This window comes from Emydura macquarii, unplaced genomic scaffold (assembly GCF_026122565.2).
Source record: "Emydura macquarii macquarii isolate MOO-44397 ecotype Brisbane River unplaced genomic scaffold, CSIRO-AGI_Emac_v2 contig_1876, whole genome shotgun sequence".
Lineage (NCBI taxonomy): Eukaryota > Metazoa > Chordata > Testudines > Chelidae > Emydura > Emydura macquarii.
Window position 1 is genome coordinate 17,281,896 of NW_027132013.1, and position 25,262 is coordinate 17,307,157.

The 25,262-nt window shown below is 43.5% G+C and overlaps 1 protein-coding gene across 1 annotated transcript in view; it reads left to right on the top strand.

Moving 5' to 3' along the window:
* The first annotated feature begins 20,890 nt into the window (after positions 1–20,890).
* The window catches only part of GALNT16 (polypeptide N-acetylgalactosaminyltransferase 16), a 106,718-nt gene continuing 102,346 nt past the window's right edge, over positions 20,891–25,262 (top strand). Inside the window, exon 1 of the mRNA XM_067558132.1 lies at positions 20,891–21,105. Coding sequence (XP_067414233.1) covers positions 20,908–21,105 — 198 coding nt within the window. The 5' untranslated portion in view covers positions 20,891–20,907. The remainder of the gene's footprint in view (positions 21,106–25,262) is intronic.

The window sequence follows — 25,262 nt, forward strand, 5'->3', positions numbered from 1 at the left end:
AGGACCCTACCCAGGGTTGAAGAAAAAGAAAGTTAAGCTGGCTACCTCCACAGCATTGCAGCACTTCATCTCAGGACACTCAACCTACCTCCTGCTTTAGGAAGCTGCCAGAGTAGGAGCTGGGATCAGGGTGTGAAGGAGCTTGTGTTAGGAGGTGAGGAATTGGTTTATTAATGTTTGTTACTTTTTAGTTAGCATCTACTCTTTTCTTCCCCAACTCCACACTCCTCTTCCCCATAAAGACCCTGCCCTTCCTTTTGTATGCTGGTATCTTGCATGTGTCATTCCTTTGCTGAACTTTGTTTTATTTACTTTATTGTCCCTTTGGTACTGGGCTTTACACGCCTTGCCAGCTAGCAGCAGTATTATTGACTTTTCTTCCAAGACAGCAACCCTGTGTATCTGGCACAGTGAGGAGTCACTTTGAATGAAGAAAATCGAGGACCAGCCCATGCAACAAGAGGGGCAAAGTTGCTCCAAATATTAGTGATAGCAAGCACCAGCAAGAGGAAAGGGAAGGGCTTATGCAAGCAGCAAAGGGGTGCTAAATACAATCGGATATAGACTTTAAAATAAGTCTCCAACAAAGGAGTTGTGCTCTAAATGGTCTTTGTTTTATGGTTATTACTCATCTTTAATTCAGCTGATTATAATCACTTCCAATTTAAAAATTGAAAGATCCTCCCCGCTCAGGATTCACATTTGACTTTCAACTGTGGATAGTCAGATCATCTATGAGGAAAATCTCTCTCTACATGGTAGGTCTGGGAGGGAGACAGATGGAAATTATTGTTTGACAGTTAGTGGACTAGGGCTTTAATAAAACTTCAATCCTTTTTCCTAGTCCTCATCACTCCTATTCTATGGAGGGCAAGGGGCCAAGGGAAGCCTATATAAATGCCCACCCACTTCTCCCTCTCTTCCTCTTCAGTGTTCTGACTTGGACACTATCCTTTTCTCATAGGACCTGCCAGCCTGGAACTATGAGATGACCCAGTGGGGGGCCCTGTCTCTGATGGTGGCCATTGCCTCATGCTTCAGAGGAAGTAGTAGCTAGCGAATCCCCATAATCTGCCTCTGGCCCGGATAACTGCACACTGCAGTTTGGTTCTGCCTTGCACTAGCTGAAATTAGCAGGAGTATTCCATTGCTTTCCTTCCTCCATGGCACTGATCTGCTGCTCCATCATTCAGATGGCTGAAAGGAATAGAAGAGGAGGAAGGGATGCTGCTGCCTCTTGCTCATTAGAGACGCTATGGCCCTTTCTGCTCATTATGCTGGACAAAGGCTGATTTCCTGGAGCAGTTTTAGGGCACTGCGAAGTCTGTGGCTGGGAGCCCCCTGATTTCTAGGGGAGGAGGCCCCACGCAAGCTCAGTTTCACAAAGGAAAGAGGAACAATACTCTAACCTGCCTTCCAGGCATGCTGCAAAATGGCTTAAGACCAACATTTAACTTCTGTTCTGAATTATTTATTAGTGATTTAGTTTAAGTAAAGCTGCTTGGCAAAGCTTCAGGTGTGCTACCGTGTTATTCATATTGCAGCATGGCCCCAGATTGCAGAAATCTGTATAGCTAGAAATCATCTCTTAAAGCTGAGGGATTTTTTTTAAAGACAATAGAGTGTGGGGGATTTAATCCTTTCCCTTCCCAAATGCAACATTCCTACTTCTCATGGATTAGCACAAGTACTAGTGTCACTGTACTAGTCGAGTGAAGTGCAAAAAATTACCTCCAGCATCAGTGGAAAATATCAATGAAAAAGAGAAACCTGTGCCTTGACTCCAGCAACTCCCTTGCTTGATCCTAAGTTCTGGTAGGGATAGTAATTAGTTTCATTACTGTGTCACTAGATGGCATCCTGGGAGAAGACAGACAGTAGAGGACATGCAAGTAGAACTGGGTTATGTTATTTCTGGACAAACAGTTTATTTGCCAAAATGTGCTGTTTCGGATGGACCATAACTATTTGCAAATTTGGGTCAGTTAGTGAATAGTTTTGGATGAAAAACATGAAACAGAAGTTATGGAAAAGTTTTGTTTTGATATTGTCAATACAAAATGTTTTGACACTTGAAATTTAGCTAAATCTGTTATTTATTTTTTAAGAAAGATAAAAACACCCCAGAACAAAACAAAAATCATTTCGACCTGAAATAAAAATCTTTTTTCCAGGTCAGCCACGCAACTGAAAAGTCAATTATTCTCTTAGCTCTGCATACAGGTGATGTGAAGATACTGTTGGCCCAATCCTGTTTTCATGAAAAAAATGAAAGAACAGAACCACAAACACCCCACCCCTCTTTCTACCAAGAGGTACTTCAGCCTGATACATTGTAACTTTAATCAAAAGCTAAAACTTCAACTGACTCTTATTGTTCTACCCTTTGAAATGTTCACTTCAGTCTTTTTAAAAATATCCATTTACTACATAATAATTCGTCTGTCTTTACTTTGTATAATTCTATTTGTTTTAAGATTGTTTGTAAAACCACTCCACTGACCATTTTATCTGTTAATTTTACCCACGTTCAAAATATTTGTAAAAACCCTATTTTAAGTATAAGAAGCCACATTGTGAAATGTAATATACCGACCTAATTGTGAAAGACACTGGCAAAAATGAAATAATGTTTCCTTTAAAAAATAATAATATGTGAATTCTTCAGCTAGAAGTTGGCACTGAGTGATTGAAGTGTGAATGGCTGGGCAATTGAGGTGGGTGTAGACAGGGAGAGTGATTGAACAATTGGTCTAAGTAAGGAATGTCCAAACATGATGAAGAAAACACCAGCCTCATCTCAAACGTTTGAGGGAGGAAGAAAAGAGCGAAGATAATAACTTTTACCACTCAACTGGCCGAAGAGGAGTCCACCCTAATAACTTTGAAGTCAGTCCATTTCAAAGGACAAAATCTGATCAGACTTGTAACAATGGGGGTGATTAAGGATCACACCAAATGCAGGTGCAGCATGACAGAGCAAAAACCCATAGACTTACATGAGATCTTTTCCCTATAAAATGGGACAGAAAGATGAAGGCTGGAGGTTCAGGTCTACATCACCACACCATCCAGGAGTACCAATGTGCATTGGCAGAACTTTGCTCCTTATCCTCGTGCTACAGTCACCTGGCCAGTGACTACCATGAGCACCAAGAGGCTGGTAACTATAACATCTGTGAGACCCCTATGTATGTTTGTCTGTCTCCCTGTCTGTGTATGTCTGTCAGTGTGTATGAGTGTAAATGAAAGTACCAATTGAAATATGTGTGAATGAAATATACTTTATTAACAAGAGTCTCTGTATTTGTAATCACTAAGTAAAGCACATTATTGATATTGTTACAATGTTGATCCTGTTTCCCTGGTATTTACATTATTGATACTATTTACCAAATTTTTGTATTCACAATAAATGTGGCTTGTTGCCTTATCCCTGAAAAAGATCCTGTGATATTTGTTATTTGAATAACAATACCACACAGCATGAAGATATAAAGCCCCTTACAAAAACATTGCAGTTATTCCACCACAGAAAGAGGGAGTGGGGAGGTACACCAACCTTGGAGTTAAAGCTGACCAGAAAAAGAAATGGGTCTGTGAACCCATTTTTGGTTCATTTTGATGTATAGAGGAGACCTGGAAAGATTTTTCCCACACTACACATAATCCACAAGGATGGATGGAGAATGTAGGGATTGCCAGACTGATTCACAGATTCAAAGGCCAGAAGTGACCATTATAATTTATGATAATCTAGTCTGACCTCCTATACAACATTGTTGTCTTTACTTCATTAGGAATATAGGAAACATATCCTTGATCTTTCTGATCGCATGTAACTTCATTCTCTCTAGACTTTCCATCCGAGGCTGCTTTGCACATTCACTTTGTCCCATAATCTGCAATAAAAAGAGAATCTAGATACTTCTAATTTGTGCTTGGGAGGAAAACAAACAAATAAATTACTAGTCATTAAACCAAGTCTCCCAAAACTCTTCCTCAGGGTTGAGGGGAATGTGAAAGATAGGACTGAGAAAAATGGGGAGGGCATGGGAATGGCGCCTGGGACAGTATCTTGGTCTTCTTGTATCTTTCAAAGGTATTTCTGGCTCTAAGTGAGTAAGGTAGGGTCACCCTTTGCCTGAAGGTAAGGCTCCCCCTCCCCCCCCCCACCACCTCTAGTGGTTTTGGGATTGGGAGGAATTTGACTGCACCTTTCCCTCCTCAAAAATCCAACTAATCACTGCCTCCCTTTCTCATTCCCTATGGAATTCCTCCCATGAATTCCCACTCACCATCCAGAGAGCTCCACTGAGTGCTATTTCAGCAGACTGTGTGTATTTAGACAGTGATGGCTTTGAAGCTGGATTGAAAGAACAAACAAACCTTCCCCCATTTTGCATGGTGATTGGGCAGCCCTCACAGTTGTGTCAAATACAGTATTAAAATGTTCAGAGACAATCAGCCTAGCAGCAGCAACCTAGAGCTGTGGACAACAGCTGGGGCCTTGTGCTCTGGCTGTACCAAAGACAAAGGGAATTGGCTCCCTGCTATGACTCTTTTTTGAATAGCATAAGAAGCATGGATTGCCATGCCCAGTTCTCCCTGCTCCAGAGAGAGAGAGATTGTCATGTGACCTTTCTACACCAGTGAGGGATAATCCACTCTGACAGTGTTGGAAGTGCTACAGGCTGCTGTCAAAACACTTTAGTTTTCTGACAAAATAATCTTAATCTAGTCTATCAGTCTGAGGTGCGTCCTGGCCTCTACTTGCCAGGAATTTTTTAAAAGGGTGGGGAGGTAATCAGATGAGGCCTGATCCCAGAAGAAAATATAGACTAGAGTTGTCTGTTTCAGAAATGTACCTATAGTCTTTTGACAGAGTCACTTGCAGTATCGCTTAACCAGGCAGCACACTGACACCTTTTGAAAGTAATTAAAGTACAAGCAAAGACATGATCTGTGCTCCTCAGTGGTTACAATATCATTTTAGAGAGGGTCTGATCAGCACAGTTAAACATTAGGGATGGGATAGCATGTGAGGGAGAAGGTGTCTCCTACAGTGAATACAACTAATCAAAATGTGAAAAAGGAGAACAGAACATCCCATACTAGCAATGGACCGGAAGCACATCACAACTGGAGTAACATGCACGTATCCATTCTAAAGGGCGGGGCTGTGGTGAAAGTCCAGATCCAGCCCACATCACCATACACTGGGCATGTTTCAGTCATGGAGCATCGGTTTGTGGAAATTAACCAGACAAATGGACTGAATCAAAGCTCCAGACAGTTCTACCCCATCACCTACCCAGGCTCAGGGCTGTTCAGCTTTTGAAATCTGGAGCCTATTAGGAAAAAACAGAGCCCCAGATCCAACCCTCCCCCCACAAACTCCGGGGAAGTTCAGATCTGAGTGCTGCAGCTCACTCTCCTCTCAGTACCCATTAGAGCAGCAATAAGCTCAGTTCTTGAATAATAGCCTTTACCCTGCAAGAGGAAGGAGAGCTAGCAAAGGAAGGGAATCCAACTACAGCACTTGATATTCTAGAGCTGACTTGAAAATTTCAAGTGTTTAGAAATAATTTTGATGCCATTTTTAATGATTTGTCTCCCTGTTTGTCAACCAGTTTGTACTTGGTTAGAAAAATTTGAAATGTCACTGCAAAAATTCACAGTTCCCTCCCATTTTCCTTTTTGACCAGCTCTTGTGTTTATACTACAGTGAAGATGAAAAGCAGCCTTTCACTTGGCAGTGTCAAGAGGGCTTAACCCCATGCTATCATTTGGAGATAATTAGCAGCAGCACCTTCTACTATAGTTGAGTGAGGTGTGAAGTGTTGCTCTTACACCTAAGAGGAGGAGCAGAGTTTAATGCTACTAGACCCCCATAGGGATTTTTTTTTAAAACACTGTGAAAATTACCTCTTAATTCCCCTCTAGCTCCAGGCAAAGATAGCAGCTGCCCTGATGATAACAGGGAGATGGACAGCTTTAAGGCCAAGATCTTAAAAAAACAAACTGATGGCTAAAGTTGGCTCCAAAATGCATATTTAGATGCCTACATTCCCATTGATTTAAAAGGGACTGGAGGTGTGGCATAGCTGCCAGTGTTTTCTGGGGGAAAATGTAATGGGCAAATCCAAAAATAAGATGTGGCTGCCCAGCTCTTGGAGTGTTGTGCATGAACTCTGGTGGGTTCAGGCTGAAATAATTGTGAATCAAAACAAATGCCCACCACTAACCTGCCTTTGTGGTATTGTCAGAACACCTGAATACCAGTGATGAAAACCCTCAAAGAGAGGCCAATGGTTCAGATAAGCAACCAGAGCTTGATACTGATTGGAACCAACAAAGGCTTGGCCAGGCACTACCACCCCTTCTGGACACAGCTGTTTGCCCCAGCTAGGTTCCCCATTATGTGGAATTGTTGACCTGCTGCCCCTCCCCCTTCACTGTGTGGACAGAAAACATCAAGCCTGTTTTCACACCCTCCAGCAATTCCAGGGACTCTCCCCTACTTTCTTTCCCAGCTGGGTGTTGCTTATCTCTCTCCTCTACTTCCAGTTGATTCTATACTTTCCCCATTACTCCTCCAATCCTGGAAGGGTTGGAGAAAGAAATCTCCTTCTCTGTCACTCATCTCTGTATTCAGGAGTGTCTGGGGTGAATGGCTGTAGCCCTGCTAGGGAAAAGTACTGCTCTAACCCCTCTGCACTGGAAGTCCAAGGAGAGCAGAATCCAGGAGCAGCTGAGACAAACAGAGGAAAAGCAGGTGCTTGCCAGCCCTACACTTACTCAGCACTGCAGCCTCTGCCTTCAGGAAGATGTCATTCCAGCCCTTTGCTCCTCAGCAAGCAGGTATAACACTCCAATAGCTGGAACTGGGAACAGCTAAGGTTATAAAACATGGTTCATCAGTAGTTTAACTAGCTTTCTGAATTCCCACCATTCCTCCTTTCCCTTCAACTTTAGGCTGTTCTACACAAGCCTCATGTAGTGTTTGTACTGATGCCTGGCTGTCAGATCCATTTGGTGCAGCTGCTGCCTTCCCATTGCCCTTTAAGGGTCCATTCCTGCAAGGTGCTGAATATGCTCAACTCCCATGGTTTTCAAATGGAGCTGAGGGCTCTCGGCACCTCACAAAATTAGGTCCTTTGAAGACAGAAGTGACTTTGCCTAGTTGCGCATGTGTTCCAATCCAAGCTGTCTCAAAGGAGAACACTACCTTCAGTTAGTAAATGCTGTTCTCCACTAAGGCTCTTGAGTTACATTTCGTTCCTCATTCTAGTGACACTAGACAAATCACTCTCACTTTCTTGTTCCCATGCATTAGACCAGTGCTGTAGGACAGGGGTAGTAAATTATTTTTGTCGAGGCCCAAATTTCTTGGTCAAGGTATGGTCAAGTTCCAGACTCCAGAGAACCATTTTTCACACTGCAATAACAATAATGATGATGATAAAAAGATCTCGCAGTCTGTTCAAAGGTGTCTGGTGATCCAGATTTGGTCCATGATCCGCCTATTGACTACCTTGCTGTAGGATTTGGGATGAATTCACAGCTCAGCAGAGGAATGTTTAAATCCAATAAAACTGTCTCTTGTGAAATCTTAAAAAATGTAATGAAATCATTTCTATGCATGACAGAGTGTGTGTCTGGCACTGTTCTGTACACTGTCATCCGTGTTAGGCCTAAGCTGCTTGGCCTTGTGTCCCTTTGATGCAGGGGTGTAGGCAGAGGCCAGCTCAGTGGCTAAGGGCCAGGAGACACAAAACTGAGTCTGGAATGTATCTGTGAGCTCTTATAGACGGAGAGCTTTAGTTATTTGGATTTTTCTCACATGATGTGACAGAGCATGCTTGACACAGAGGCAAGTCTCCTTTTTAAATGTGTTTCATAAAACACAGTGATGAGTGGACATCAGCTTGGATTTCTGTGCTAACCCTACCCTCAAAGAATGTTAGAAACGCATCTGGCTGATGGTTAGGGACCTTCAAATTTCTGTTTAAAACTGAACCTGTCAAAATTAAAAGAGATACTATCAAGTTTAGGCTCCATGTTTAGATTTTGTTAAATAAAAAAGATATATATTGTTTTTACGTAGCCCCATAGCTGTTCGTGGTTTTTACAGACAAACTTACAGATTGATGGTGCTTTATGGTCCCCATGCTGAAACACTTACAACTGTAGGTCCTGACACTAAAAAGTACTCTACTTGGTGGTAAATATTTTTACTGGGCCTAGCCCTGCTGAGGTTATAACTTTAACAAGAGTTCCTGCACACCCCTGGGAAAAACCTCCAGCACCTCGCTGGGAGACAAGATGTTGATACATAACTCAGAGGGCGGGAAGGAAAAGAGAGACTAATAAATCATTAATGCCAAGTAGATCTAGTTGGGATATGAACAGGGATTGGTTGTTGTAAACAGGAAAGTGCAGCGGTCTCGTAAACTATAAACACGAAGAAGAGAATTTTAAATGCAACCCTTACACTATTGTCAGGCAAATGCAGATGAACAAATAATTGAACATTGTGACACTTGGAAGGAAGCCTTGAATGCCTCTGATGCAGCACCCTGCAGTAACGGAGACTGTTCTGCCCTTGATCAGGATCTTTGGGATTTTTGTAAGAACTGAAGGCGTGAAGCACCCTACTGCATCAGGAAACCCTCAGAATCTCTAAAGCACAGTTGTCCATAGCTTTCTCCATATTTTTGGTAGTTTAACTTGCTTTGTGTTTTGGTTCCAGGTGTTAAAGGTTTTGTCTAATATTTTTTTATTATTCCGACGTTTTTAAATTCTGCAGCTGTCACCCAGAGATGGCTCTAGATCCCAGCAAGCAAAAGGTTATTTGGTGAATCTTATTATGAAGTCACAGCAGTAACTCTATAGTTAAAGTTGATGGTTCCATATTTAAGTCCTAGTTTTGGCCTTGTTTCAGCCTGGAATTTCTCCTGCTAAGTGCCAGCCCAGAGAAGTTTGCCGTTAATTGTATAAACTATTTTGAGCTACAGATTTTTTTTTGCTTTTACTTTTAGAAAAGTTTAACCAATATTTTTTAAATGCATTCAACTCAAAACCAGCTTCCTGTACAGAGTTCAAGCTAATCTTGCAGTGTGTATGAAGTGATGAATAGGATAAGTTTCTAAACAAATTAGTTTCCAAATCTTAACTTTATCAAGGTGAACTTTCTTACTGGAAGGAGCTCCATCGGATTGCCCGATGAAACTTTCAAGTTGTAGCTGCTTTGTGGATGAGACTTCTTGTAAGTGCTAAACGGGTGAAGCTCATAGCTGTGGTGAACCCGAGAGGCTTATGAAGAATAAAATGGGGTTCTTGCAACTGTTAGAGCTGTGGTGGAATGGCAGTATAAGACCCCAAGTGGGGGAGAAAGGAAGATGAAAGTTATAGTAAAGATCACATGATTATTTGGGTGGTTTTGAGGAAGTCTTGGAAGTTTAACAATTTATATGTATGCATGTATATATCTCCCTGTTCTATTTCCATGTTAAAAAGCATCTGTTATGTTGGGACCACCATTGTTAGAGGTTTTTTTATTTATTTATTTTTATTTTTATATACTGTTGCTCTTTCACCCCGACCTTTTCCCACTGCAGGCTCTATCTCATGTTTTCCCTCCATCTCTCAACCATTCACTCACTGCCTCCTTACACTCAGACTCCACCACTGATTTAGCCCTTGCTGAACGCAGCCCATTAGCTAATCCCTTCTCCCACAACAGTTCTCAGGTCCGAAAGGACTGTCCTTCACCTGTATAAAGGTACTGACCACCGAGTTCTGAGTGTCAGGATGTGGCTAATCCCCTCCCATGCTGCTCCTGACAGTTGCAGCTACTGAGTCTCTCCTCTGAGAAACAGCAAGGGCTATCTTACAGAGTCACTCCCCTGGAGGGCTGCTACAGTGCAGCTCCTGGGTGGGTGAGAGGCAGTTATGCCCCCATAATCCTAAATCTGCAGGGGGCGGAGGGGAGAGCTCAGTTAGCTAATCCCTGGCTACTTCCGGTTGCTATTGGCGTATTCTTGATTTGAACGAGCATTTTAGAAATGAAAGGCTCCACTGCCCACCCCTGTCCCTTGGGCTATCCAATCTCTTTATCTTTGTTCATTTCTGATGTTCTTGTACACACCACGCTACCAGGCAAACAGTCAGGAAACATTTATGTCAAGAAATAGCATGAAAACTACAACCTTCAAAGGGAGAACTGAAAAGATAATCTGCCAAGGGAAGGGAGAAGAAATTCAGAAAAAAGTAACAATGGATATGTAACAATGTTATCTTAGGTAACACTGTCCATTTCAGGCACAGTACAATGGAGCAATCTTTGCTTGAGAGGTTAATGGCACTGCTGTATGGAGGGAGTTATTCTGAATCACTGCTAATTATCTCTGGTAACCCTTTTCTGGCTCCTACAAACTGTTAAAGGAGCTTCATCTTGCCACTTTTAGCTTTTCGGCAGCTGGTTTTCTTTTCATACTTCAAGATCAGAAGCATGGTGTGGAACTGTTAATTATTGTTTGTTTGGGAAATGTTCTTTAGGTTTTGTACTTTCCTTTTGAATAATTCCCAGAGAAATATGTTAATGAATATAATTTTAGGGCTAAAAATATAAACTAACAGAATGTTATAGTTTAATAAAAAAGCAACCTTAATCCTCTAAAAGCCAGGAATTCCACAGTTAAGGATCTGACCCTCACCTTAACTCTCCCCTCTAGCCACGAATAGGCTAGAGACCCGAACCAGTTGCCACACAATGCTTATGGTACATCTATCCTGTTGAGTATATACACCAAACCAGCGTAGTTTATCTCTTATTGCATATGGATATAACCAGCATGCACCTTTGTAACTGATAGTCCTTAGAGTGACTCCATCATGCAGCTGGAGGGTTTCAGGCTGGATTATGTGCAGACCCTAAGGACCTTTTTGTGGGGAGGTCACCAAATTTTTCTGTTTGTTAGACACTTAAAAAATGCTATCACTGTAGTATCTAGGCTCTGGCAGTAGGTAGGTCTCATCTGATTGCTGCCAGTACAGCATGCAGACCTAGACTAAGACAGCAGAGGAGCAAGATAGGCATTAGGGGTTGGATTCACAAGGGAATTTAGAGTGCATGTTGCAGCACTCAACTTTTAGGAGCTATGCTGCCAAGTAAAATTCACAACTGCATTTGGCACCAAAGCTTCCTCTACAATGCATGGGGAGAAATTGACTCCCTTGTTGGTGCCTTAGAAGCCAGCACACTGAGATTCACAGGTTCCAAGGCCAGAAGGGACCATTGTGATCATCTGTCTGACCTGTATAACACAGGCCATAGAACGTCCCCAAAATTATGCCTAGAGCATATCCTTTAGAAAAATATCCAATCTTGATTTAAACACTGCCAGTGATGAAGAATCCACTATGACCCTTGGTAAATTGCTTCATGGTTAAGTACTCTCACTGTTAAAAAATTATGCTTTATTTCCAGTCTGAATTTGTCTAGCTTCAACTTCCAGCCATTGGATTGTGTTATACCTTTGTCTGCTAGATTGAAGAGCCCATTATTAAATATTTGTTCCCCGTGTAGATAATTATGGGCTGTAATCAAGTCACACCTCTTCGTTAGACTCAAAGAGCTTACTATGTTTAGCTTATCACTATAAGGCATGTTTTCTAATCCTTTAATAATTCCTGTGGCTCTTCTCTGAACCCCCTCCAATTTACCAACATCCTTCTTGACTTGTGGGAACCAGAAATGGACACACTATTCCAGGGACTGTCGCAGCAGTGGGCGCCTAAGATAGCCAATAGGAAATGCTGAGGAGAAGGGTGTGGCCTGAACTGCCCCTCAAATGGAGTTAGGTCTCTAAATCCAGGCCAGAAGGAGGCTTTGCCCTCCATTTGGGATTCACAGCTGTGAGCCCTCTCTTGGCGTTAAGCACCTAAGCCAGTTCAACCCTGTTTCAAGAAAAAGAGATGAGGGGTGCCCCTGTTATATCCTGTAGCCTGCTGGTTGGAGCATTCCCCCAGGGTGTGTGGGAGACAAGTTTGTGGGCATGCATGTAGTCCTTTAACATGCCATTATATAAGACTCACTGCAAACATCTTTATGGAAGCTGCACTAAACAACCCCAGGCCTTGGTGTGTGTTTTAAATTCCATCTTGTAAACTTCTTGTGTAAATTCAAATCCCTGCTCTACCTCAGGCAGAGTGCAGATTTAAACCCAGGTCTCACAGCTCCACTAGGCCATAGACCACTCTTTCCCACACTGTTCTGTTGAAGCTTCTACTTTGTATAAAATACTTAAATAGTCATTGGAGCAGGGAATCTGACTCTCCCACCTCCTAGTCCTAACTGCTGTCACATTCTCTCTCTCTCTCTCTCTTGCACGCATGCACGTGCTCTATCTGTACACTTGAGCCTAGATTATGCCATGGGCTGAATTACAGCCCCCATCCATTTGGGTGAAGCGGTTCAGTGTCACTTCATGTAGTGAATGGAGTAAAGATGAATTTCTGACTAAATCTGTGATTCAAACCAGAAGAGAATGTGAACTCCTTAGAAAGGATGATTGACCTCAGGGGGAACAGAGTGAGGCCAAAACTAAGTACTTTTGAAAATCCCATCCAAGAAGACTGCACTTGCCTTTCTATCCTACAGTTGGTTCCTCCAAGCTAGGGTTGAGACACACTGGGTGGAGCACCTGTTCTGTGAATAAAGGACTTCATGGCCACGGGTGTCCACCTGACACTTTTCATCAGCATGGCACTTACACAAGCAATTTACGAGATGGAGTTTAAAAAAACACACCGAACCCTGGTGTTGGTTGGAATAACTTCCATACAGATGTTTGCACAGGCTCATACACAATGGAATACGAAAAGAACATATGCACACTAGAACAGCATGAGAAGGTGCTTTTAGCTAATGAAGGTGTTGAAGACCGTGTAGGAACCTGTCTACATGATGTATTTATTTTAAATCCCCTATTTTCTTTATGAAGCAACTAAGACAAGCTCAGAGAAAAAATATATATCTTGCCAAATCCATATTATTCTGTAGTTACCAATGTTTAGGAATGTTTCCATGGGTGTAGGCTAGAATTGATTTAAAGAACCCAGCATGGAAAGCAAGATGCTTTGGCCACCGCCACCAGAGCAGATGCTTTTCATGATAGCTGACTCCTCCATTTCCAGCATATCCTTTGGGTCACTGTTAGTGTGTGTGGTGGGGTGCAGACACAGGTCAAGGATTGACTATTATAGGGGAAGGAGAGAGGCTAATGTAGTTGATCTTAGTGTCAGGAAGGCAGAGGACTCCCATTAGTCTTGTCACTCTTTGGAATGAATTCAGGGGGCTGATCTCTTTTACCTCACTGATTTCACTGGAGTCACACTGTTATGAGCTCAGAATCCTGCATGGAGTCCTCTCCCTGTGACAGTTACAGTTCTCCATCAGCAGCACCTTGATCCCCTCCTGAATTTGATATGCACACCTGGAAACAAGCCACAGTTCAGGAAGCAATCAAGAATTTCATTTATCAGAAGAATTACTGAGAGTAACCAGAGAAGAAGGAAGGAACCACATGGTGGCAGCATCCTCGGAGGAAAGCATCCCATCATTATGAACCAAATTCTTTCTTTATCCCTATCATACAATTCACACTGCAGTGGCACTATGAGTGATTCCAACATCATGGGGTAAATATGGACCTTTCTGTGAGACTTTGTCTAGACTAGGAAAAGTGATTGGGCTTAGCTAATATGTGTTAGATAAACCTGATTGAAATGCAACACTTTTGCTAGTCAAAACAAACCTGGAGTCAGCCCAGACCACATCTAAGAGCTGGGCTTTAGTCTTTGTTTCACATGGTGAAGAGGCAGGTGCATCACTGTAACTGCAAATGTTTCTGACACAAATTGAAGCTCTGCTCGTCAGCTATCCGGGAGAATGCCAGCAGGAGTTCCCTTGCCACCTCCCACCCTTTGAGGATTCTCTCTACTACCCAGCTTGTTTTCAAGCAGCTTGTTTTGTTTCTTTTCAATATGGGAAAAATAAATCCGAGAAACAGAATAGATCCTGCAAGATACTCCTCTTCTGGTAGTTTGGGCATCCCAGCACTGTGGGGGGTCTCATTCTGTTTCCTAGCTGCAAACAATGGTTTGGAGCCCTGCGACCATTACAGCCTGCTGAACGCAATTGAAGCAGAGCAGTGGTGCAAATGTCTGGTCCAGGAAGGCTGACATGTCACTGTCTTCGGTTTCTCTCTCTGAATCATTCCACTGTTATCCTCCTTCTGTGCTCCTGCATGGACAAGGTGCTCACTGAGTCATGCACCCCCGTGGAGTATAAACAAGTCACTCCTGCCAGGTAAAAAAACAACAAAACAAACCAACATCCCAGGTAAATGGCAACAAGAAAAAGGCCTGTTAAACCACTGCCAGCCTTGCCTGTCAAGACTAGAACTGCTCCAGCCCCTTAGCCTTAAGGCCAATGGTGCTTGAAATATCTTTGACCTAAACTCCAGATGAGTTAGTTCAAATTGTTTCCAGAGCTCTACACAGATCCTCCTCTGCTGGTGTGGATGGTACTTCCATCCCCAGAGGCCAGGAATGCTGTTGACCCTGATTTTTCAGATCAGAAGAGTGTTAAGAAAAAACTCTTGGATTCCTCCAGATGTTTCATACTCCAATTCAGCCATTTTATACCAGAATACAGCAACAACACTTTAACTGTCTGTCCACGACTAAAGGTGGTGAGGCCCGATCTTTTGTCACAAAGGAAGCAAAGCCACAGGATGCCATTCCTTTCTTCCCCTGTATTAAAGCTCTCATTAACTCCTCCAGCCAGCTCTGGACATCTGATCTGCACTTCCAGCCAGTGCCACTGTTGTACTGCCGGCCAACAAGACACAACTGGCTCCCAAAGTGCACTCTCCAAGAGTTAACCATTCTGAGAAATCAGTCTCCATTGGTAGAGCCCTGCATGGATACAAAATGTGGATCTGCATCCATGAGAATCAATTTACATCCGACCCACCAGTTGCAGTATCAGCTGTTTGGAGGCCAGCCCCTCCAGGCAGCTGCCAAACAGTGGATTGGCAGCCGGCAGGGGGGCCATATGGAACAGCTGATTGGTGGCCTATGGAGGGCGGGGGCTGATCATCTGGTTGGTGGCCAGCCCCCACCCCCAGATCTCAAAGGTGGGGAAGCAGCCTCAAAGGCTATGAGTTGCAGACAGCTGCTTCCCTGCCTTAGAGATCCACATCTGGTCCACCATCTGAAAAAAATGGTCCGCGGCTATAAATCTGTGGATTTGTAAATATTTGGTTTTTATTTTATTATATTATTCGTTTCTTGTAAGCAAGATGGCAGAAGGGAGTTTATAGGAGGGATTTGAATAATAGGAGCCAATTTGGGATTGTGGGATTAGCTGATGTTTCTAAAATGATCAATTATCAGTGTCAACAATTTAAATGGTTATTTAGGTTTGAGTTAACCTTGAGAGATGAATGGGGCAGTTCACACCTCTCAGAGCTATTTTTCAGGCTGTCTGCAGATTCAGGACGACGTTACTACATCCGTTACACTTAAGCTACATCTACACTACAGCACTTACAGCTGCACTGATGTAGCTGCACTGCTGTAATACTTGTGGTGGAGACACTCTAAGACGATAGGAGAGAGATCTCCTACTGGCTTAACTTCTGCCTCCCTGAGAGGCGGTAGCTATGTCAGCAGGAGAAGCTGTCTACACTGATGCTGAGTTCAGTATAACTTGCATTGCTCAGGGGGGTGAACTATTCACCCCCCTGAGTGATTGTAAATTATACCGAAGTAACCTGTAGTGTAGACATGGTCTTAGTATGTGTCCAACCTCATGGCTGCAAAGAGAATCTTGAAAACTATCTTTAAATGGAAGGTGCGATTCTGGAACATAATTCTGGAGCAAGGAGGGAATTGATTGCAAATTCTGCAGCCACCGAATCTCAGAATACACAGGGTCTTGGATGTAACTCCCATTCAGTGGAGTTATTCATCCTGTGGTGAGAGAATTATGCCCTTGAAGATTAATCACAATTGATTTCCAGGCTCTATTGTAGATGATGAAATCTGAGACTCTCAGCTTACAACATTGCTCTATTCTTCCCTGGAACAGAACTTCATTAAACTACAAATTCATGGACTCAGATCATTAAAAGCATTTAGGTACCTAATTCCCATTGATTTTTTTCCATTGGGCCAGAGAGAGATTAGGGCACCCACGTGGAAAACCCTGAGTCCCGTACTCCTACCCCATGACTCTTTAATTAGTTATACACAGTGGAAGAGCTTCACCAGGAGAGACAGAGAGCCCCGCGCATCACTCTGTGGTTAGCACACTTCTCATGAAGGGTAGGAGACCCTTGTTTTTCCCTGTCAAGTGGGTGGTGGGGGGAATTGAACCTGGGTCTACCACAATCCAGCCAAGTTCTTTTAACTATTGGGCTGAAAGTTATAAGGTGAGCACTTCCTCCAGCCAGGTTTTGAATGGGACTTGATCTGGTAGGTGGTCTCTGAGCACATCTCAGGCCTCACATTAGAAAGCAAAAGGTGGCTGAATTCCTGTCTTCCCTAGGCTTATGAATCACTCTGGGGTTAGGCAGGAGATAGCTTTCTAGATGCCTAGAGGGAGGGAGGAATGTACATGCTCAGAGGCAGAAACTTAGGTGTCTAGGGAACTTCTACCATGAAAACGTAGGTGTGGAGTGAGTATAGGTGTCTCCAGGCTTCAACAGGAATTTTGTGGAGTCTAAAACTGGAAGTTAGGGTCTTAAACTCAGATTTGGGCACCTGTGTACCTTTGTGAATCCAGGCTTCATTGACTAATAATATCACTCACAGAGCCCTTCAGCAGCTAAGACATCACATCTGCTACCAGTAAGCCTGGGCGACTGATATTACAACCCCATGCAGTGTCTTTGGGGACCATTGTATTTAATGTATGCATGGTTTCTGCACGATTGTGTTTTACTTCATGGGGGATGGTTATCACAACTCCTCCAGGAGCTAAAAACGGTGTGGGTGGATGGTGGTGATTACCTGTTGGGATTGTAAACAACTCCAGAGAAGCATCCACTTCCATCCCGCAGGGTGTTTGTGTTTTCTGGCTCAGGCTTGGTTTTCCAGAGATTCAGACAAAGTGAGTGCATTTGGCATACAAAGGCTGAGTTAGAACTGGCTCAGGGTCTTCTTTCTGATTCAGCAAACAAATGAGGCTTTCTGTCTGGCATATTGGGGGGGCAGTTCTTATAGAAGGGTTGGAAAGACTTTGGTCTACTAGGGGCCTATAAGACTGGTAGGTGACTCCTTGTGTATTTAGTGTGCGTTTAAGTCTGTGTTTTGTTTTTTCTTTTTTCTGTAATGCTTTTATCTTACAAATAAATGTGCTTATTTAGAAAGAGCGGAGTAACCTGTAACTGCTGGCAATGCCCTGGTCAGAGTCCATGGAGAGGAAACAACATACAGGCACTGGCCATTAGATGATGGGGATGACTTTCTGGGGATATCACAGTGAGAGACAGAGGGCTGTGCAGCCTTTAAACCCTGGCCAGAAGAGAGTGGCTCAAAGGTCCCTGCCCAGAGACAGGTGATGGTTGGAGACCTGAGACCAGACTGGACACTCTTGCAGTGGACCACCAAGGGACCATACACATGCAATTACCATGAAACTGACTCTCCTGATGGAATCTTCATCTCCTCCATGTTGACCACTGAAATGATTTAAACTGAAGACTGCCTGGGGGGGTCACAGGATGTCATCAAGGCAGAATAACAAATTGAACCTGGTTGTGTGTGTTTCAGGTTTGTTATGGTTGCTGCCCTTCTGCCTGCAACTGGAGAGAGTCCCTGTATTAAAAGGGAATCATTAGTAACCAATAATGTGTGCTGACACCACAGTCAAATTTCCAGACTTTGTGCAAAATGCAATTGCTTCCCGAGATGACTCTAGAGCGAGCTCAAACCAGCTGCAGCTTTAGCTGGATGGCCTGCACCCTGCTGTCAGTAATACCATCTGCGGAACACACAACTCAGTAAATTACGGTGCAGTTCTTAATTCTCAACAAGAACAGGACTAGTTCTCCATTGTCTTTTTCCCTTGTGTAGTCACTTACCACTGTATAAAACACAACCAAATTATAAATCTCTACTCACTGACACAGTTGGTAGCATTTTACACTCACTTCACATAGGCATAAATGGCTATACAAGGCAGTGGAGAACCATGCCCAGTATGTGGGTTTAAAAACAAAACCTAATTGGTATTTTAATAACAAATAAGGTATTAGATTTTATTGGCAGATGGCAAATTGACAGATGGCAAACTGCTAGGTTGTACTGGCAAAATATAAGTGGTGATATTGTGACTGCCTAGGGCCTCAATAAACCATCTCTTGCATATGGAATACAGTGGAGCAGTATTTTTCCACAGGAGATTACTGCCATGGAAGGGGGAAGTTGTTAAGGTGATACTGCCTCTGAAGAATCTAAATTATGGAGAGATTTAGGAAGTTGGGTTTATTCTGGGAGGAAAAAGGGGAGATGTTGGGATGACCTAGAAAGTTTCTCAGTTATGTAAAAGATGGATAAGGCTGAGAGGTCACTTTACAGAGAGGGTCAGAATCAGGAGATGTGAAAGTAATGAATCAGGAGGGCAGAGGTATTCTGATGGAGCCATTCAATTTCAGTGATAATTGGTATAAGAAATAAGATACTGGGGAAGCTGACTGAAGAATCTAAATGTTTTGTTTCTGGGAAGAGGATAAGCAGTGTGCTTGGAAAAAGCAGGAAAGTACAATCCACCTAAATTAAATGGGGGCAGGCATATTGGGTTGGATTGCTTTTTCCTGTTCCAAACATGCCTCCCTGTCAGTATAGGGATGACTGGCTTTTCTCTAGTGATGCTCACAGCTAGAAGAACAAAAGCCAAGATGGAACTGGGCAAAGGCTGGCATTATCTGCACAGCCTTTGCACTACTATGTACTAGTGCTGGGAGGACAGTAAGTTTTGCTATCTCTACGGCACTGTCCTCCCCTCCCATGGCCCTTGTGGATGCCCCTCTTCTGCATCTTGGATACAACTTGGAGCTATGTTACTGATATCTGGGCCTCCCCTGTCAAATACCCAGTGATGAGTGTGGTATAAAAATCTATATAGCACAGAATAGTCACCCAGTTAATAGCATGGTTAGAGAGACTAGCAGCCTTCCCTGCAAAACGGCTTCTGTTTACTATGCAGAAGGGATCTGTGGGACTGGGAGGAGGCACAGCTTCCAAACTCATGGTCCTCTCAAATGCTTCCCAGCACAACTCAGGAGAACCCTACAAAGCTCATCCTCATGCCCTTTCCACAGGAGAAGGGAGCTTGCCTGTAGTTTGGAGCATGTTGTGTATTCATTAATCCCTCTGAGGACATAAACGTTCCTGCCTCATCTGTATCTCGAAGAGTTCATCTTACAATCGATAAAGGTTACTCCAGAAGGGCTCAGGGAAGTGGGGCTACTAATTGGCTGCTAAAGAAGACTAACTTCTGCAGAGGTGTAGAAATATTCTTCCATATTCCAAAATCAGTGAATAGCACAATCTATGGTAAGATCCTTAAACCCATTTCTGGTCATCTGTGAAAGAATGCTCTGGATTCACAGAGTGTCAGAAGGTCTTGAGCCGTGGCAAATAGAGGCGATTCCCTGTCTGCTACCTAAAACTGCAACTGCATGAAATAAAAATCTGTCAAAGATAGTCCAGCAGTGAATGTTCTATAGGGCACAGCAACACCACACAGGTTTAGTACAGACTAAAAAAGAATACTGTATTGTATCCAGCTGAAACAGAAAGGGGATTTTAAGACAGTAGACTGTAATTGCTCACAGTGGAATTTGGCCAGGACACAAGGATTGAATCCCTGCTCTTGCTAAAGGTACAATGGAACTCTTAAGACCACAAGTTTTCGAGACCTTGGGTTCACAACGTCTCAGCAGAAAGACAGCGTGTCCAGCCGCGTAGCATCCTCTATCGTCATGCTGGGCATGTGCTCAGGCAGCACTGACTCAGTGTGAATCACTGACAGCACAATTGCTTGCCAAAGGCATGTACAGTCGAGGCATTCAATCTGTAACCAGTGGTCAACCTCAGGTCCGTTTAGAAGCCCGTTTGACATTAGGCTAGTTCTCTTCTCTTCAGCTGGACACACAGATCAGGAGAGGCCAAGTCTTCTGCTCTAGAGACTTTTCATCTGTGCTGGTTTCAGGTAGTGGTCTTGATGGATAGTTGAAATGGATCCCAAGTACCTTCTTTCTGGCAGATTGTTACTCTTAAATGAATTTTATGCAAATCAGTGTGTGCTATCTAGTACCCATAAATGCAAAACTCCCCCAGTCCCTCTTCTGTAGTTGATAATTAACCCTTAGCGCTCATGTCCCCTAAAACACCAGAAGTAAAATAAAATCTTAAGCTCCCTCCCACTCTAAAATCTCCAAAGAGGCAATTGAGAAGGCGATGATAAACTGGAGATGGAAAAGCCCCATTAGATAGGCTGGCACCGTGAGATGTACTGCTCACAGGATGCGTTTGATCACAGCTGTGGGTTGGAGACGAAGGGGCATTAGGACCCTGAGGATCTCGCTCTCTTTTTCTGCTCTGCAGGACTGAGCCGTGAGACCAGAGCTAAAACAAACAGCTGTGACTGTAAGAGCCAGCCAAATAGAGAGAGAGAGAGGGAGAATCCTATCACCACTCCCCCATCAACCTCCACTCCCCCCACCTCCCTTACACAGAGTCCTGATCCTTCTCTCATCTTGCTGATCCCCTGGAAACCTTTTCTCCAGTTTAGTCAGGCTCCCAGCCTCCACTGGGGCTTTCGGGATGAGGAGGATCAGGGCTAATGCCATTGCAATCCTGACTGTAGCCTGGATCCTGGGCACTTTCTATTACTTATGGCAGGACAACAAGCCTCATTCAGCCGCATCCAGCAGATCCCCTAGCAGCAGCAGCAGCAGGAATGGGCAGAGATCAGCTGGGAGGCTGGAGAGCCACAGGGAAGATGGGACCATCCCCCTCATTGTACGTGAGACACGATCGCAGAGCATATTACATTTTAATTCTTCAGCAGCGATTGTTGCAGTGCAATTGTATGGCATGCTGGTGCTGCTGCCCGGGTGAGGTGCTTGTAGGACCATTAATCTAGTTTGTCAGGGATTGGCGGGGACCGCTGAATGAATTTTTTGGGTCGGGGGAGGAAGTAATTGGAAGAGGTATTAGATTTGCATGGGGGTCTTTATATTTATTTTAGCATTCTGGCTTGTAACCATGACAGCATTTACAATGGGGGAGCGCTACCGAAAGACGTGGAGAAATAGACTAATGCTGAATGTAAAGTATTTGCAAGTCGTGTCCACTGGATTTCCCAGGGTCTGTTCCTCTGGCTGGGAGCTGGCTTTCCTTTTTGGCTAGGAAAGGGGTGGACGAAACAGCCTTGAACAGTTTTTGGTTTGTGTTCAAGATGCCTGTTTTTAAATGAGGCCAGAAGGATCTGCATTTGCAGAAGACTGTTTCTTAGGAACTGGGCTCCATGCTCTGGAAGGGCTTGTAGGGATCAGGGGAATAATGTTGTAACACCCACACTGCCATGTGGAGGGTCTGGTGGTCCCAGCTGCATCATCCATTAGTTGCTGTACATCCTAATGTGAAAGCAGAGCACAGCATAGGAGCTTGAAAGTTAAAACTGAATGAAGCCAGAGGAAGCTTTCTGCCATCAGACTTGTATTTTGGTTGACCTCAGAGGGAGACAGGAGTAGTAGGGAGCCCTGGTTTATCCCTGCTTGCATCCAGACTGGCTCCTTGCTTCCCACCTATTTGATTTCTGACCCTTATCTGAGGCATTGTTTCAAAAAGACCTGCCCCCGCTTTCCTGTGGGTGTCCGGGAGTTTGGCTGTGTGGTCAAAGATCTTCTGGTCTCCCTGTATTAAGGGAGATGACAGAGCTGAATGGTTCTGAATGGCTGATTTTTTTCCCCTTCTTTTCTTTCAGGCTACAGGATAATCATAAAAAACAACTATTTACTGTCAGAAATAATACAACCAAATAAACTCATTGAGCCCATTCACGGGGGGGGGGGGGGGGGGGGGAGTAACCTGGGCAAGACAGCTCAGAAATCGGAAGATGTGGCATTGTTTGTGTTTGTCTATGGAAAGGAACAAAAGCAACATGGTCTAGTAGTTAGAACAGGCACCAGGACTCTTGGCTTTTCTTAGTGACTTGCTTTGTCACTTTGGCCAATATCTCGGTTTCCCATCTGTAAAATAGGGCTAACATATAACCATCACATACAATGAGAGGTGCTATAACAATCGGTTTTTATATAAATATATATATATGTTGCCTTACAACCAAGGAACTCTACAGAAGTATTGCCATTAACTTGATTACATTGGAGCATATAGGGAAACTTCACATTGGCCAATGGCCAAAGGTGGAAATGTGACATGAATGTTTCTGATAAATGGAAAATATTGCAGAAAAGCAAATTTTGGATTTTTATCACTGTCATCTCTTTGATCCCATCTAAACGACAGGAAATGTCATGTGGTGAAGGCATAGGGCTAGGAGTCAGCGGATCTGAGATCCCAATTTCCTGTGTTTTCTTGAACAAGTCACTTTGCCTGTCTGTTCTCAGTTTTTTCACCTGTCAAATGGGATAAATCATATTTACTAAGCTACCTCTCAGAGGGGTTGTGCGGCTTCATGCATTCATGTTTGCAAAGCCCCTTGAAATCCTGAGATGGAAAATGCTGTAGAAGTGCAAAGTCTTATTGTATGACTAGTGTGTGTGGTATGTATGCATACTCATAGACATGATGTGATGAGAAGCTGTAGTGTCTTCAGTCATTACTGTTAAAATATGGCATTATTGGTAGTACTCATAGAATATTGTCATTTAAAAAAAAACATGGATGGGTCAGTCTGATCTGGGCTTACATCTCAAACCCATTAATATGGAGAGGTAATGCTTCTGTTTGCCTCCCCATTCCCTCTGCAATTGGGATCATAGACCAATATGGTCTGGCAAATCCTATCTATTTCAGATTCCTGCCTTCACTAGTGGCCAACAGGGAATGGAGAGAGGAAGGTGGAACTCCCCCTCCTGTAATGCACCTGACTGCAGTGCTGTACATTCAGGACATACAGGTCCTTCCTGACCCCTGCAGTGATTAGCTTGTACAAGGAAGCAGGAGATTGGAAGCCGTTGGATCTTTTCTCAGGGATTCTGAGGGATTCCCACGTTTCTGAGATATATTCTATACACAGTGTAGTTTCCAAAATGTTCTGTCTGCTGCTATGAGAGTTAAGTCAATCAGATGCTATATTCTTGTTCATATGGCCCCCTGCAGTGGCATTCCTGTTGATTTGGCATTGGTACCACTGTGAAAGAGTAATGGGATTTTACTGTGATGGAACATGAATAACAAGTGGTCAGTCCCATTTGTAGCAGTCTCACTGGATTGCTAGAGACAGTTCTGGGAGGAGGTGAGGCAGATAAATAACTGAGGAGGCAGTCTGGAGTAGGAGGGAGAAGATCTGTGGGCAAAGAAGCTGGAGAGCAGATCAAGGCAGAGGAAGAACCAGGAACAGTGCCTTCCTCTTGAGTCTCTCTGATCTTGCTGAGTTGCATGGTGACATCCAGTCTAGGGCTGCAGCATGAAGTCTCAAGTGCTGAATCCCTCAAAACACCCAAGCTTCTCCTGCCAGTCCACTGTGTGTCATTAGCATGGCATGTATCTGTGCATGTGAGAAAGCAGATTTTGATTGTGAGGCAGTCATAGTTGTGCAAAGGGTCCATGACATGCATTCCTGCAGGCTCTCTCTTAGGCACATTTGGTGTAGGTTGTGATTTTTCAAGGTGTGTATATATAATGTGCCATTTTAGTTGCTTTGATAGATGAACAGAAGCTATTAATATAGAGAAACAGGTGCTCCTGGGTCTGTAGTGCTTTCAGTGCTGGTTTCCTTAGAAGTTACTTTGCATAGTAAACACTGTTTGTTTAAAAGGTGTGGTTATTGACTGTTAACTTTTTTCCAAAGTTCAATGGTGTTTGGATCTGAAGTTAATTTGATTTGGCCCACTATAGAATTGTCGAGGTGAGCCATACAGTTTGACTCCAGATCCAGATGTGTATCTCTTTTTTTGTGGTTGGCATCCCATTTGTTTGGGATCACTATAATGTGATTAAGATAGTTTGGAAACATATTTTCTCTAGTATTTTAAACCCTCTTTTTACTACTTTTGTCTGCAAATCTCTTCTTTGGCCAAGAGTCCAGGAGCTCTGCTCTTGCAGCCACACTGTGACATTGCAAATCCCAAGTGAATTACATGTTTAAAAATGGAAATGCTTTTAGGGTTTTTACAGGACTTGAGATATAGAATAAAAATCTCTCCAGGTGAAACCTACTGCTGAAAAAACGGAAAATGAGCAAGTAGCAAGGCCACTAAATAACAGGCTGACTTTTTGTTGCCTGCCTGAATTTCAAACTTGGGTGCCTAAAATTTTTGAGTCTGGTATGGAAATCTCTATATCAATCCCAATCATTAGCAGGAGGTCAGATGCTACGGTGCTGGGTCTCCAAGAAATACCTTAGACTACTAGATAATGATTGACACACATTCCTGTTCAAGGCACAGAAGTTTAAAAATTTGGCCTCTTTGGGACAGTCATCCTTGGTTTAATCCCACTGAATTCAACAGATTTAGTTCCCCAGGTTTAAAAAAATAAACAAACATACTGACTTGGTCAGCTTTGAGAAGCAGCTGCAAAGCTGTTGTCTCTTTTGAAATAAGCATGTACATGAACTAGTAAAAATCTGTTATAGCTACAATTACAGGCAAAACTCCACTCCAGTGTGTCTGAGTCTCCAAATTCCCTCTCCAAAGACCACAAATGATCTGAAAATATCTGGTAGTTTTTTTCTCTAGGAGGGGGGACACAAAATCCAGGCCAAGGGCCAAAGGCAAGCACTCTGTGCTGAGTTGCTGCTCCTATTTCATATTAAATACAGCCTACAGACTCGAAAGGGGGAAGCTCACTCAAATGCTGAGGGTCCTCACAAGGTTGTCTGCACCACTGTGTGGTAATGAGGGGTGTGTAAATGAAACAGCTGCATGAGCGAGACGGTGGCAACCCTAGAGATGCTGTAGAGGGGGCCCTGCACCACTGCCAAACAG